The following is a 16,275-nucleotide window of genomic DNA, read 5'->3' on the forward strand; positions in this document are numbered from 1 at the left end:
GTTTTCCAACCTTAATGATTCTATGACCATCCCCAGGTCTATGTTTAAGGCCCTTCCTTCTAAAGCCTTCCCCATACATGGCCCAGCATCCTCCACCAGCCAGTATCCACAACCCACTGTGCTGCCCACCTGGCAACCCCGCGCTATGCCCTCCTTACCGAGAGAAGACTCCGAGGCAGATGATGACCTGTTGACGCTGAAGGCCATATCAGAGTCGCTGTCGTACTGCGAACCACCAGGGGACCCTGAGGGTGAGACGGTCACTGGGCTGGACTGCACAGTGCCTGCAAGCACAGGAGAGGACTCAGCCCCCCTCAGGACAGAGGGACACATGGACACACAGAGCCCTCACCTGAGCCCTGTGGTGAGCTGGTGCCACACCAAAACACCAGAGCTGCCCTCATATAACCCACTGCTCTTAACAAAGGCAGGAGTCTAACACCTGTTGGCTGGAACCATGGGCTTATAAACAATCTTCTCTATGCACAACTCCTCTGAAAACCAGCCAGATGCATATACAGCTCTCCTGGCTTCCTCACATGCTGTTCATTTTACCTCTCAAATCTCAGCCCTTTCTGGAGGGCTCACAAAGGCTAACACAAGGCTGGTCAGGAGCTGCATATGCTCATCAGTGATCACCTCACACAGGCAGGTGATGGCAGCCCATAGCTCCCTTTTACCAGTCAGATGCTCCCTGTTATTCTTCCCTTCAGTAACTTACCCAGTATTTTCAGCTGGTTGATTACACCATGGATCGCAAAGAACACCCAGAGAGACTGCGAGGTATCCACGCACATCAGCATGCCACGGCTTGCTCCGTTCACCCCATGGTGCACCTCGCCGTTTGGCAAGACTGTGAAGCTGAGGATGTCACCGCCGTTGAGGACCGGGAAGGCCCGGTACACCACCCAGTACTCCTTGCGGTCCAGGAGAAGGTCCGGATCTGCTGGGAGCTCATTTGTCCGTAAAGTACTTGGATCACAAGAAGTGATGCCAAACGAGAAGGCCCCGTAGTACGGCATCCCAAGGTGTCCCACTTCCACAAACAGGCTCTCGCCGATGTGCAAAGGGCGGTCAGAAAACACCAAAGTCCTATTGCTCTCTTGCCAGTTGGTCCAGGCCACCATCCGGTCCTGAGAAAAGGTGATGTCAGGTCCATGGGTAGGGTGGAATCGCAGGTCTGTGTCCAGGAAGGCCGGGACCCCCTGGACACGCGGCCGCCGGTTGGGGCAGCAGGGGATGATGTGGTTGTCTGTCACCAGTCCTGGCACCCGACTTAGGTTTAGGTTGGCGATTTTGGCCACCACTTGGTTGTTCTCCAGTTCATTGTTATTGAAGTTGGCCGAGTCATGGTTGCTCTGGGGAAGGCAAGTGCTGAGACGGGCAGTGCTGAGGCGGGCAGTGGTCATGGTCTCTGCAAACATGCTGTCTGTGAGATAAAGCCAGCAATAAGGGGCATTAGAAACAATTGGCTACTTTTACCACTACTTGGGTTATTATTTCAGCCTATGGATGAGCTGAGTTCCGCTCCTCTGAATAGAAAAAGATTGGAAAAATTAGATAGAGGTCAACCACTAACAAACAGAGAGCACTCATGTGGAGCAGGCAGAAGAACAGCTGCATCTTGGCACCAGCTGAGGTGTTGTGAAATACTCATCTAATTTGGGAGCTCCTTGTACTGGTGAGCCAGGAGAAGCTGCAAACCAGCATGGTCCTACAGCTTTCTTAGGTCTAATACCTTTGAGGATGCTCTTTAAAAAAAGAAATATCCCAATATTCCAGTGTCCAAAAGTCTTGTGCAAGCCAAGTCTGCAACACAGCGGTAGGTGAAGGAGCAGAGGAACCACCATGCATTTATTTTGCACTTGTTGCTGTTGCCTTATGACTATGACATGTCCAGACACAGGTGTGCCTTAAGAGAGGGCATTCTACAAAAACACTTCAAGCCTTATACCTCAGGGGAGTTCATAGCACTGCAGAGACTTTGAATTGAATCATAACGCTATAACGTGATGAAAAGTACCACAATAACAGCATGGTGGTCAAGTCTTTGGCTACAGCAAATGAGAACCAGCCCAAATGCAGCAGCCACAGAAATGAAGTAAAAGAGCTGCTTACCTTTAGGAGGCCTCAGGTAGGCAGGGATCTCCAACAAGAGATGCCCTCAACTCCACTGCCAACCCCTAAATGAGGGCTGGGAAGGGGTGGATCCTGGCTCCACCCCTTCTGGTCATTCAGCAGCATTGCTTACACCTGAGCTTCCCTGGGTTGGCCCTGCATTCCCACCAGGTGCTCAATCACTGCTTCAGGCTGTGACTCAGCATTTCCACTACACGAGTTTATCATGACAGCTCCTTGCTGCTGGTGTCAGAAAGAAGATATTTTACAGTAAGAGTTGTTTTCCCCTTTTATAGCAAAGGTCAGGTCGGGACGATGACTCTTAACTCATTTCATGCCAGGCCCAGGGGGGATTTCAGGATTTGAGGAGGTTCAGGAGTTGTCTTCCTTCTCCACGCCACCTGAAGTGGCATCTGACAAGAAATGCTTCTCCAGAGCTGCAAGCCACATCCAAGCTTCGTGATGCTGAGAGATACATTTTGTGCATCTGTATGCTGGCTGTATTTCACAGCTTTCTCAGCTTGCAGAATTTGGGGAGGAAGAGTCATAGAGATGGACAGGTCTGCTAAGGCACCACCACATCTGCAGGAAGGAGGATGCATCTGCTGGTGCCCGATGGCTCAGCATCACCCTGGTGTCTGGGACAGCTTATGGGGCTTGGTGCCTCAATCCAAACCAAAGCAGACACAGGCTTTCACCGTGCACTTGGCCTCCACAGGCAGGGTGGAGCGAGGGCAGAAGTAAGGAGCCTTTTATCTGTCTAACTTTAACCTACTGAGGAAGAAGGGCTGCTCTGGTGAAGCAGCTGCGCTGGGCAGTTACAGCAAACACCCCCTCACCTCTGTGATGAGCACCAGAGGCTGCAGAGTGTCATGGTTGCAATTGCAAGATAAGCTACTGGAAAGGTTTAATTACACATTTGAGACAGAGCAGGCAGGGGAAAGTGTTGTTTATGCGTAGCTTTCTCGGCTGTAAAATAATTGGTACCATTCTGAAGAATCTGTGTCAGAGCTGCCTGCCCCTGGACTAACCATTTCGCAGCCTGCAGCTGGGACCTGGCTGTAAAACAGCACCATGTTTTTCCATGCCACGGTAGCACATCTAGCTCAGTACAAGCTGGGGAAAACTACATGTAAACATTTTCATCTAGCCCATCACACGGCTGCTATGATGTACAATGGAGATTTAGATTAGGGGTCAGAGGGGAGTGTGGCACTGGCACTGCTGCCCAGAGCTGTGGGTGCCCCATCCCTAGAGGTGCCCAAGGAAGGTGGGATGGGGTCCTGCACTGCCTGATCTGGTGAGAGGCAACCAGCCTATGGCAGGAGTTGGAATTGGGTGTTCTTTGAGCTCCTTTCCAACCCAACGCATCCTGTGATTCTATGACTCTTAGGACTTCCCATGACTGATTTCTCTGAAATGTCCTGCTTTCGGCATCCCACGCCAAAAGAAAAACCATTGATTTGGCGAACAAAACCAATCAGAAATCAGTTGTTCTTAAGTGTCCCACAGAAGTAATCAACCAGATAAACCATGCATTTGTTCACCACGGAGATGCTGCTGTGGAAAGAGCAAGCAGAAGAGCAAGCCACGGCCCCAAAGACACACTTACCTAGTATTTGCACTTCGTGGGTGATTCCATAGACATCTATGAGTGCCCAGAGAGGACCGGAGACTTTAATACCACAGTGAAACAATATTGGCTCCTCGTCATTAATACTGTAGAAGACTCTCCCATGACGGTCAACCCAGAAGGCCAAGACGTTGTCCCTGACAGCAAACCTCTCTGGCAGGGCTTTGGCCCAGTAGCCGGGCCGAGTCACCAGGTCCGGGCAGGCGTACTTTGGTATGTCATCAGAGCTCATCTGTGATGGGTCGTGAGTGGTGAAGCCGAAGCGCAGGGCCCCGCTCCAGCCATGGTGCACGGCCACCAGCTTCAGCCGCACCTTCTCGTAGAGGTGGATGGGCCGGTTGGTGAAGGTGATCCCGTTACAGAAGCTGTTCCTCCTCGTGGCCCGTCGGGAGTGGGTGTCCAGCCGCACGTTCTTGCCCTTGGCGTGGGAGTGGAAGCGCAGCGGCTCCGTGACAGCGAGCACTGAGCGTCGCTCATGGCTGCTGTTGGGCAGGCTGTAGTAGGGACGGCTGGAGACTGAGCGGGTCTGGTGGCCTGTGTCTGCAAAGGGAGAGAACAGCAGTCCGTCAGAAGGGCCTGAGCATGGCCATGTGTAGGCTTGGACCTGAAACTCCACCACCGGCCTTCCCCATCCTGGTTGCCTAGCACTGAGTGTTGGGAACTGCAATACTTAGTCTTAGAGTGCTGTGCTCACCCACAGCCTGCTCTTTGTTACAGCAGTTTGGCCCTCTGCTTCATGCAAATATAGAGTAAATGTGGCTCTTGGGTGGAAAGGTTCGCAGCTTTCCTCTACGCCCTGCAAAGCTGGACAAAAAACTTCCTTTTGTTCCCATTGAATGCACCCGACTGCACTCGGAAAGCCCTGATACTTTCAACCACAGCTCCCCATTTCCTATGTAAAATGCACGTGTTGTTAAATCATCATTCCAGCTGGCTGGTGCCAGATTCGCACAGTCTCTGAGAATCGTGCTTGTTAAGATCAGGGATGTTCAACATGAAAGGCATAAGGAGGATTTTTGTGGGATGTGCAGCCACTGGCTTCCCTGCCCCTTAATTTTGTAATGATGAACAGGAGCTTTTGAGCAACACAAACAAACCAAGACATTTAGCAGCTGCAGGACTACCTCTGCATCACCAGAGTGTTCTTCCAAAACTTTCAGCCCAGCCCTTGGTTCACATATCAGATCCAACTGGCACAGGAAGGAACATTTCATCCCGCAAAGGCTCGCCGTTACGCAGAACCTCCCATTTAAGCTCAAAGCACTTCATAAACCATGATTGTTTGCAGCTTCACAGCACCACAGATGGCACAGAGATCCTGCCATCCTCCTTTTACAGATGGAAGAAGGAGAATTTATGGGTGAGATCTCGCAGCGTTTGAAGTCAACAGCAATTTCGAGACCAGTTTCAAGAAAAGCAGATCTGGGGCCTAAAGTGAAATTCAGACAAACGTGAAGCAGAAATGATAGAAGGAACAGTTCCAGTATTGAGCCCTGGCTGTACGTTCCTGGAGGCTGAGACCCTCGTTTTGCACATCCTGAAGGCAGGCCCCTGCTGTGGGACACCCGTGATCACCACCACGGTGTCGCCACCACTTTGGTCTCCCCTCTCTCACCCCCCCCCATCTTCTGTTCTTTGTAGATTTTTATAGCAGAAAACGAATGGCATCCTGGGTGCTCAAAGTCACGCTATTAAATGTAACAGCGCGTCACATGCACACATTTCTTTTGGGACTTTTTGCCACCTTTGAAGCTTCAGAAAGCTCCTGCCTGGCCCTTCCTTCAAGCTGCTTCCTCCCTGTGTGCAGCCCCTGGCTTTGCTCCGGGACAAGGGAAGGATTTTCTGACACCTTCCTCCTGTGGGAAGGAATACCCAAAGACACCCGGAGCTCAGCTGGGAAAGCAGACAGGGGAGCTGGGCTGGGGCACCTTGTTAGCAAGCAAAACCAGCTATAGAGGAGAGAGGCTCCTGTTGCCACTAAGCACCACGGCGCACTCCTGAATTATGGCAGGCAAACGCAGTGGCTAAATAGAAGTTCTTTTGTGTTCTCCTCATTCAAATTGCATGTAACAACGGCTGCTCAGCACAAGGTAATGGTTAATCCCATCTGCATGCTCATGTAAATAGATACATCCCTACCCTAATGCCAGTAGGCGATTTGCTACTGCAATGCCAAGGACAAGGAGTCCTGGGTCAGATGGGGAGGGGAGCCCCCGGCTGTGGCCGTCCCCACACAGGACCTTCTCCCCAGCACAGGGCAGTGCAGGAGCCCCCAGGAGAAATCCCCTTCATTTGCTCTCACCCTGCCAGCAGGGACAGAGTTTGGGGATTTTTTTTGTTGTTTGTTTGTTGTCAAAACAGGAAAGCATATTGTGACTGAACAATAGGAAAGTCTCCAGAAGGAAATGAAGGGATCATTTACTTATAACAACATTCCCCCCGCATGAACACCTGTCTGTTGCCTCCAGCAATACAGCCTGACACAGCCTGGGGCAGCCAGGCATGGCCTGCCCACCGCAGCGTGCTGCCATGTGTTTTGCTCATCACGTCCCACAGGGGCCGGCCAGCCCAACAGGATGTTTGTGCATTGGGATTGCCCTCATTTCCTAGTTCGCATCGTCTTTCAGTCCTGCTGCTATTTCTCCAACCTCCCCTCTCCAACCCGTGCTTGCACACCCAAAAGTGCATCAGTGGGATAACTGCCTAAAAGGGAGTCATGGTATTCCTCCATGTTGCAGGACAGTAAAAGCACTACGGACAGTGATGTTCTCTAGCACTGCAGCCGCAGGGCCTTGCATACACAAACAGCTGAAGAAATAAGAAGGGTTTGGTGGAGCTCCTCGCTGACACTGCGGGTAATGGGGACCCACACTCTCAACCATATGTAGTCATCACACATTTGAAGCCCCTTCACGTTCTTTTCAGAAGCCCAGTGCACTTATTTCTTAGGCTGTGCTGACCTTTGGAGGGGGTTTTTAATAAACATGCACTTTGTGTTTCAGAAAGATAGAGCAGTCAGACTCTGGAGCAATTCCACATATTTATCACGGTTCCAGTTCAAAAAATAAACATTTTTGCACCTATTTGCTCACTGCATCAGGTCTGCTGTGATCCTGTAATCCCACCAACAGCAGAGCTCCCCAAAGGCTGTCCAGAGCTGTGGGTGCCCTATCACTGGAACTGCCCAAGGCTGGGTGGGATGGAGCCCCGGGTAGCCTCATCTGCTGGAAAGCAGCCAGCTCATGGCTGGGGTTGGAACTGGATGGGCTTTAAGGTTCCTTCTCACCCATACCATGATTATATAGTTCTATGAAGGGCTGCTGTACTGATGTACAGGGCAGAGGGCAGCCCCATCCCAGCCCCACGGGCATGGGGCAGCCAGGTGGGGAAAACAGCACGGTCAGCCCCAAAGCAAGGAGAGGAGGACAGTGCTCTGCATTCCCAGTGTGCTCCAGGTACATCCCAGGTTTGCCTTAACTGTACAAACACTGCATCAGGATGTGTTTGCTGGGAGCCCTCTAAGTAAATCCATGACAAATGAAGCTCTGGATCACAGGGGAAGCAAGGGATGGGTCAGCAGGTGCCCAACAGGAATGCATGCTGGAGAAAGCAAGGATGTAAAGGGAACAGAAAGCACTGGGACTGCTACTACACAGCTCACCATGCATGACCACCCCATGTTGTTCATGCAAGGAGAGAGAAAAGGCCGACGGGTGGCAAGTAGCACAAAATCCATCCAGTAACGCTCGCTGCACAGGCAAAAGGGAATTCACCCAGTGCACCGTGCCTTATCTTTATGGTCACAGCTTTATCAGCAACATTAGGACTTTTTCCTATTACAGTAGATAGGTTGCTGCTACAACAACCCCGTTGAACATTAAACAAGGCTTCTGAAGAGCGGGGCAGGTGGCTTTTTCTTTGAAACAGGAAAATGTCAACAGGTGGGGACAATGCAGGCGAGCTTAATGCCCCTACTGCACACCTATAGAGCCACCCTCGTGGACCTAACAGCATCCATGCACAACCCTGGTCCTGCTGCATGCTGCTGCAGAGCCCAGCAGCGCACTGCCACGGCAGGATCTTATCTGCTCAGAACAAGAGATGCAATCTGGTCACCTGGAAATGTAGTGCACTCACAGTTTTTCTTTCTGTTCTTTGAATACAGAAAACATGTCGGAGCTCTCTGGGAAGTGCTGGGTTTCCCATGTTCCACACTCAGCTGTGTGAATGTGTAGTTGGGCTCCCAAAGGCTCTGCACGGCTGCTGCACAAAACCATCCCTGCTTCCAAATCCCTGATTGATTCCAGCATGCACCAATTGGAAAACACAACCGTACAGTTAATAAATATCCCCACTTAAATTCCTGTGGTTTGCATGAGCAACCCAGAGCCCGGTGCTGACAGAGGTCTCAGCCTCCCACCAGTTACTCTGATCCTTTGCTACAGGCAGCAAACATGGGCAGAGCCCTGCAGAGCCACCAGGGTGTACTTCAAGGTTATTCTTTAAGGCGGTGAGGCCCTGCTGCCCAGAGCTGTGAGTTCCCCATCCCTGGGGGTGCCCAAGGCCAGGCTGGATGGGATCCTGGGCAATCTGATCTGGTGGGGGGCAGCCAGCCCAGGGGGGAGGAACTGGGTGACCTCTCAGGTCCCTTCCAACCCAACCACACTATGATTCTATGACTCTCATCGCTAAATACAGTGTAGGTGTGATTTCGATGCATGGCATTTTCAGAACAGTGTTTGCTGCCCCAAAATCTCCTGAGGTGTCTGTGGGTATCAGCAAGTCCCCCTGCACCCGCTGCATTCTCTCCACTGTGCCTCTCACTCTCGCTGTGTACATGCATGAGTTCTGCTGCAAAGTTGGCCCCATCTTTATTACAGGTTTTTAGTTCTCCTGCATATAAATAGCACTAAGAATATACAGGAGACAACGATTAAGCAGAGAAAAAAAAAATCTCCTCTCCCCCGTATTATTAGCAAATCTGGGTCAATGAGTCTGCAACTCTAGTAACAAATTCTTAGGCTCAGTTAAGGAGAGACAGAGCAAAAGCGAGAGGGAGAGAGCTGGCAAAAAGGCAGAGCTTGTGCCATAATCCCTGCTTAAGCGCTTTGGTGCACACGCTGAAAGCAGCAGTGTGATGGATGGGAGCCCCGGGGCAGCACTGCCTGCTGCACCCCAGCCCAGGGCTCGTGCCATGGCTACGCTTGAGAGCTAAAGAGCTCCAAAAGATGTCAGCGATCTGAAAGCTATAAAGCACGAGATGCAAAACTAGGCTCACTTCATCCACCAGTCCTGAACTGTGAGTCCATAGTGTGGTTTTGGGAGGTGATCAAAACGAGTGAGAAATAAGTAGCTGACATCTGCCTAAGCAACTCCACCAACGGTTCCTGAGGACTGCTGCATGAGGAAACCAAATGTTTTCTGAGTCTGAATGCTCCACTTGTCAGTTAGCAACTCCAGTATGGATCGCTGTGATATATTATTGCCACTGCTTCCCAGAAGCAGACAGTAAAGTGCACCATGAGGCACGGAGCAATGGAAGACCCAGCACTTGGGGCTGGGCAGCAGTGAGCTCAGCTGGGGACGAGGGATGGGACAGGGGCAGCAGAGGGGTGGGAAACCCTCTTATTCTGCTTGGTTTTACTGACTGCATACAGAAATGGGGTATTAACATCTAATTTCCATAGGTCTGCAACACTAACCCATTTTTGTTCCCAGTGGTTATTGCTTTGGGCAAGGCTGGAATCCACTCCCATCTTTCGATGAATCACTTTGTTAAATCAAGCACACTGTGCTCACTGCCGGTTAGACCCAGCTTAGGCCAACACCCAAGGATCTCACTTTCAGCAGCAGTTCTGCTGTTACATCACACGCCGTTTTCCTTGTGCGTTCCCCTTCTCCACAGTCTGACTCGAGCATGGTCCCATGGCTCTCTTTTCTCCACTGACTCCTACAGTCATTAGACTTTGTCTTGACTGCACAGCACAGCTCAGGTATGGATTTTCAGAGACATGTTTGTAATTATCATGGCCATGCTATGGGGTCTGTCTCGCACGTACAGACCACAAGCACAGCCTAAGCACAACTCAAGGACCTCAAATCCAAGGACCCCCAACCCAAGGACTCCCATTGCCGGCTGTGTTCTCAGGCCAGACGAGCTGTGTCTGTGGGATACCCATTGTGTCATTGCTTCATCATCCCTCATGAGATCCTACTATGATATTTCTCACAGACTAGAACACAAACCTGGTTTTATCTCCTTGCCTCCGATTTCTCTCCACTCGTTAATTCCTAATTTCCAAGACAACTTTTTCTCCCCCTCTCTCCAGCACAAACCGCTCAGGATTCTTTCTCAGAACCACACTTCGTGTCTGAAACCCATGGCTTTGAAGTCGTGTTTTCTTTCCCCAGACACGACAGTGATTTGTCAGAGAGTTATGGGTGCACGTGGACCAGCAGAGCCGCTGACATTGAAACGCCCCATGTCCCCCCGCCGCTGGCAGAGCACATAATGGCCATTAATGCCAACAGCCTCCCTCCTTCCATCAAACCTCCTTTCTTCTGACCAGCTGCACCAAGTCATCTGCACTGGGGGTTTATAAATAGTGGCCGTGCCATTCCAATGCTAATGGCTTTTAATGAAATCGGAGAATGAAATGCATTCCCTTCTAATACTCTCGGAGCAGCAGTTTTATTCCATCCCAGAGCTGCAATACGGGGCTCATGGAAAGAGCGCTGCAGCCCGGCACATCCTTCCCATCCAGCACAGGCAGGAACAAAAAGAGGGAAAGAATTTTGTTGTCTTGGACGCAGGAAACCCACCCATCCCCTACAGACACACCAGGAGGGCAGCTTGTGCAACAGGAAGCAAACGACTGAAAAGTTGTAGAGGTGCCTTAGCCTCACTTTGATTCCATTGTTCCCTGCAAACACCCGAAATGTCGGTGTTTATATTGCCTTCAGCACCGAATTCGGGCTGTGTACAATGCACACTTATCCCCTTACTACCCCCAAACAGTGCCATTGGAGGCTGGCCAGCACCCAACCTGCTGCCGGACCACGGCTCCACAGAGCAGTGCTGCAGGCAGGGCTGTGAGCCCAGCACGGCTCCCAGTCTGACAAAAACACATGAAAACTTCCCCGTAAGCACTGAGATAGTTCAGAGACGGGGCTGCACAAAGGAAGAAAAAGCACAGGTGAGGAGTGAGAGCAGCACCCGAGTGATGTTATGGGAGCAGAAAGGAGAGCCAGGCCATTCATTTCGGCTTTCCATCTTTTTTCCAAGAAAGCCCCGTGATAAAAGGGGAAAACCTGCTATTTTTCTTTGCCTCAGATTTGTTATTGAAGCCACCGTCATCTTTATCTCCTCTGTACACAGTGGTTCTAAGAGTCCTTTTTTTTCCCCCTCCCTAATTACAACTTCTCTCGACGGAGGACACGAAAGCACGGAGCTATTTCAGTCCAAACAGGGATGGATAACCATCAGACAGCACAGTGGTACCCATACGGGGCTTTCATCTGTCCTAAGGGAGCCACAAAACCACAGGCAAAGGGGAAAAAAGGCCTCTAGGAGGCCGTGCTCCCAGCAGCCCTGTGCCCAACATGGTGCAGCGTTTTTAAACTCTGTCCATAGCTCCCTTTGTATTTACACACAGTTTAAACAGTGATCTGGCAGAGAGAGGGGAAAATGCTTTGGGAGGAACGCATGGCTGAGGAAGCTAAATAAAGAAGTGGCCAGGTCTTCAATCATCCTATATTTTATATATACAAAGGCTGTGATTTCACTAAGCTTTTCAGAAACAATATGTAAAGAATCCAAAACAGGGCAAAGAGATGGGAATAACTGGTTACAATTAAATCCAGGGGGCAAAGCGCCGCTCTTCCACTGGGCCAGGAGGGTCTCCTGCAGGATCCACGAGGCAAAGGGGCAGTGTTGGTGGTGGGATTGGGTCCTTCTGGTTGGTGTCTGAGGCCACCACATCCCTCCAGAGATTGTACAGTTGATTGTACATCAACTGATAATGGCTGAACCCTACATTGGCCATGGCCAAGCACGCCCAGGCTGTGTGCAGCAGCTTTCCTAGTGCTCACAGCACACGCAATCTCTTGCCCCACTGTTCCTCCTAGATTGGGTGTTTCTTACCAAGAAATGTACATTCTGTGCTTCCATCTATGTCAGACAAGCGGATTTTTCTGGGGTGGATCTCAGCACGTTGTTCTCATAGAATCACAAAGGTTGGACAGATCTCTAAGATCATCAGGGCCAACCACCAACCCATCCCCCCATGCCCACTGACCACATCCCTCACTGCCACGTCTCCACAGTTCTTGAGCACCTGCAGGGACAGTGACTGCACCCCTCCCTGGGCAGCTATGCCAATGCAGCACCACTCTTTCTGAGAAGAAATTTCTCCTAAAATCCAACCATTCTTCCATTCTTTCTTGTTCCCCCAGCAAGTCCCATCACTTGCTGGACGTTTTAGCAGCTGCTCTAAATAAATTCAATTCTGCAGCACGGAAATGAGTATGGGAGGGCCCTGCTTGTCCCTACTGTTCCCGGTTCTCCTTCCTTCACCGCCTTTATTCTCAAGCCATTTGATGCCTCTGCAGTTTTCCATGGTTTTTATGACCTCATCACAGCTGGAAAGCAGGATAATTTGTTAATTATTTTCTTTACCATTCAACTTGGGGATTCTTCTATTTATTTGTTATAACGACTCTTTTCCTTGCCTCTTTTTGAAATAGCTCTTTTTATGGCAGCGTTCCCAACTGCTCAAATCCCAAAGACAGAGATTGGGTTTAACCACAGCCCCAGAGAGGGGCTCTCAGGCCAAGCAACTGAAACTGCTCAGCAGGAAAAGCTCCAGCTATGCAGCTGCGGATGGACACCTTGTCAGGGATAAGGACACTTACTGCTGGAGAATCCTTTCAGATATCTCAGGCAATGTGATGTTGAATAAAAGGAGCATCTGCCTTTGCACGCTGTGCCATGATTCTGCAGTGTTTCATTTAATCGGACGGCTCTTCTGAATGTTTGACCTCCTCATCACAAACGCGCAGATGGGATTTCACCCAACTCACATGCAACTACAGTACACCTTTTGCGGGCTGCTTCGGTTCACGTCCAGCTGAAGCTACAGCTTTTTCTAAATACACACCTCCAGAAACAGAGCCAGAAGTCTTGAAAACAAACGAGCAAACAAAAATAAAAGAGAGAGGAGAAAAATAAACAACGGAGCACTCTTTGCTGGCGCAGAAGCAGAGGAAAAGATAGCAGGGAGAGAAGACCAATCCTTTTATCCTCGGCTGAAGCTCTGTGAGATGAGTAGCACTGCACGGCGCTGCAAAGCAGTGTGATGGGGATGGTTGTGCAACGCTTTGGCTGCCGCGTGGCTGAGCCGTGAGATCCCTTCCCATGATATTTACAGGAATTAATCAGAGGAAACAAGAGCCACTTCAAGACGTTAAACTGTCCAAACAAAAGAAAATACAGCCATAGCAGTGCTGGACACGCAGTGACCTCAGCCCCTTTCTTCAGCTCAAACGCCTTCAATTATTTCAACACAAGAAGGATTTGAGAAAGAGGTTTATTTTTAAGCCCCCACGTCAATCTTCTCAATGCCAGCGGGATGGGATCTCAGCACACCTCAAAAGACGTTTTTCCCCCTTTTCTCTCCCTTTGTGGCACCACGTCCAGAAGACAACAAAGAAGAACCCTGGCAGTGTGAGATGTTTCCTCCCCTTGCTGAAGATAAAACTTTTTGGGTTTTTTTAGCCGAAAAAAAAAAAAAGAAGGCCGAAGCACTTTGTCATTCCCTCCTTCCGAGGGAGGAATCGCTCCCAAGAGATGGGTTCTAATGTGTGAATGACAGAAAGCCCTGCAAGCCTCACAGGCAGAGCACAGCATGGCTTTGCATCACGGTTTCCCACCTTTGGGAGCAGAGCTCGGACCATTGCTCACAGAGCACACTCAGACACTTCAAAGCAGTTTGCTGCAGAGGTGCAAGCTGCTGCTCCTTCTTACAGCTGGCTCAGATTTCTTTGTGTTTGTCATAGATCACTTACGGTGATAACATCCCACTGTACGGTCAACCAGCACACTCTTTGCTAACTGTGGGACTGGGAATTCCAGAAATCACAAATGAAACAATACAAACAGCTGTCCGAAACCTCCAGTTTCCACCCAGATGGCTCTTGTTTCAATTAACAGAATCAAACTTTAATTCAGAGTCCGTCACTGGCCCCGTTTGGGTTTACTTGGAAAAACACACCTATAAATCACAAGAGAAAAACTGTGGAGGGAAAGAATTTGTTTCTCTCTGGGTGTTGCTTTTTGGTAGAGCACAGTGTTATAATCAGACAAAGACTACACGCTGCCGTGCTGACAGCTGGGAGCCTCTGCTGGTCCCCATTACAAGCATGGCTGTGGCACAGACACATGCTGTCCCTCCACTACTTCAACCCTCATTGCACCAAGTGTCCCCAGAACCGCACGTGACACTCTCAGGGGTTTCTGATATGGAAATGTACAGAAACAAAGATGACAAATGCATGGAAAGCCTGAATCCACCAAAATAGGCCCAAACGAGGGCTGTCCCCCAGACCCACACCTGCATGTCCAGTGCCATCGCTCGCAGAGCAATGCCCTATAACCATCCCAATGGCAGTGCCATGGCACAGCCCCATGAGGAGCGGCACTGCCCAGAGGTGACGGTGGTGACACGGGTCCATAGGGGACATCCAGAGCGGTGCTGTCACAGCGTGGTGAGCACACAGCTCAATACCTGGCTGTGATTCCCCCCCGGCACCCCCAGTGAGGCATTGCCACCTTCATCCCAAGGAGCCACCTGCCTCGTGGTGACACCTCATGCCCCACAGCACGCAGCGCTGACTGTATTCCCTCAGCAGCCCTCCTGTGACAGCAGGACATCTCTCCCTCTTGTCACTCCAACAAGATGGAGGTAGCATCAGGTAAAGCCCTGGTGTGCTGCACCCACCCCCCCCAAGGACACACGAGTTCACCTGAAAGGAGGAAACATGAACTGCTGGGATGGTTTCAGATGAGAAGTGGTTTTGCCCTCTCTGTGAGGAGCACAGCTCTGCCCCCTGGGATGTCCAGCTGAGGGCTTGAAGGGGGTGGAAGGGCAGGGGATGTCTCCAGGGAGCTAGGAAGCAAATTGCCATTTGTGTTTTGCTTCTAAAGCTCGCTTTTCATGTCTCTAGGAGCAAAAGATATTTCAAAAGCAACGCGATACCCTCAACGTCAATTCTGAAACAGGGCTAATTTCTAGTGAAAATAAATTGTAGAGGAGAAAAATGCGAGCACTTCTACAAAGTGAGACGTTCCAGCTGTTCCATGCAGGGCCTGCACTGGGGGAGAAAGCTCTTCCCAGCGCTCCCAGTGTCCTCATGGGGCCTCTGCTCAGTGTTCCCACTGCCCAGATGGAGCAAGGAGGGGATTCTGAGTGCTTGGGGGTTCCCAGGCCTGGCACCCCCATAGCACAGATAGGAAACAGCCCATAATGCTGGTGGGAAGGGTTGCAGACTGGCACGGCTCTTGTCTGAATGGGAAAGGGACTGCTTTAACCAATGAATTATTATGGAGATGAAACAAATGAAGTTCTGAAGTTCGGTTCTTAGCTGCCTGAGCTTCCATTGTAGTTCTGCTGTGAGGGATCAAACCCTCCAGACAGCATCTGTCAGTCTGATGGTTCTGCTGTTAAATGAGGGAGAAAAACGCGGTTCTCTCCCACCTGCACAAAACTGCCTGTGCTTGCTCATTTGTTGCCTTGATAAATTCAATTTGCTTGAGTTTCCCTTTCTAGATTTGGCTGGTCAAGCTAAACCATGAAGATTATTCATGGAAACGCAACCACAGTTGGTTACTAGGATACAAAACATCACTCCGTACGTTTCTCCAATGAATAATCCCAGCAGAACACACACAAATTCAATAAATTATGAATTTCTCTTTCTCTTTTGCATAAGCAGTGCGGTTGCAGAGGTATTTCTTGGAACCTTTTAAAATAAATATCTTAATTACTATGCAATAGCAAAACAAACAGGAGCACCAGCCGAGCCCTGCAGGTGAGCCGCATCCTTTGTTGAGACATGCATGTTGTTTTGGAACAAAGCAGGGTGCAGAAGGACAGTACAGCCGTCACCCCAGCATCTGCAGGACATGCTCGTGGATCAGAGCGGATAACGTGAGCGGGAGGCTGTGTTAATTTGGAAGAAGGCATTCTTCTTTAGGCAAAATCTCTCTTCCTGCACAACTGCGTGTATACAAAAGGTCTCACGTAAAACCACCTGCTGCCAGGCTGCTGAGCCTACAAGTGAAGCAGAAGTTCTCCTGCCTGGGGTGGCGGCTGGCAAGGCGCTCCATGGGAGGCCAGCAGCACCACTGCTGCAGTGGGGAAACGCTGCTCCGAGTGCAGCCAGAGCGAGGCTGGTGTGTGGCGCTCAGACACCTCTGGAAACAACACCCAGCTTAAGGGATTGATCGGATACTGAACATCCTTTGG

At 50.4% G+C, this 16,275-nt stretch overlaps 1 protein-coding gene across 5 annotated transcripts in view; it reads right to left on the reverse strand.

Moving 5' to 3' along the window:
• The window catches only part of NEURL1B (neuralized E3 ubiquitin protein ligase 1B), a 111,968-nt gene that overhangs the window by 3,299 nt on the left and 92,394 nt on the right, over positions 1–16,275 (reverse strand). For all 5 annotated transcript variants that reach the window (XM_004944869.5, XM_040647148.2, XM_425198.8 and 2 more), the window contains exons 2-4: positions 3,731–4,291; positions 722–1,429; positions 159–284 (exon numbers count right to left, since the gene is read on the reverse strand). In XM_004944869.5, the coding sequence (XP_004944926.2) occupies positions 159–284; positions 722–1,429; positions 3,731–4,291 (1,395 nt within the window). The remainder of the gene's footprint in view (positions 1–158; positions 285–721; positions 1,430–3,730; positions 4,292–16,275) is intronic.

Source organism: Gallus gallus, chromosome 13 (genome assembly GCF_016699485.2).
Source record: "Gallus gallus isolate bGalGal1 chromosome 13, bGalGal1.mat.broiler.GRCg7b, whole genome shotgun sequence".
Lineage (NCBI taxonomy): Eukaryota > Metazoa > Chordata > Aves > Galliformes > Phasianidae > Gallus > Gallus gallus.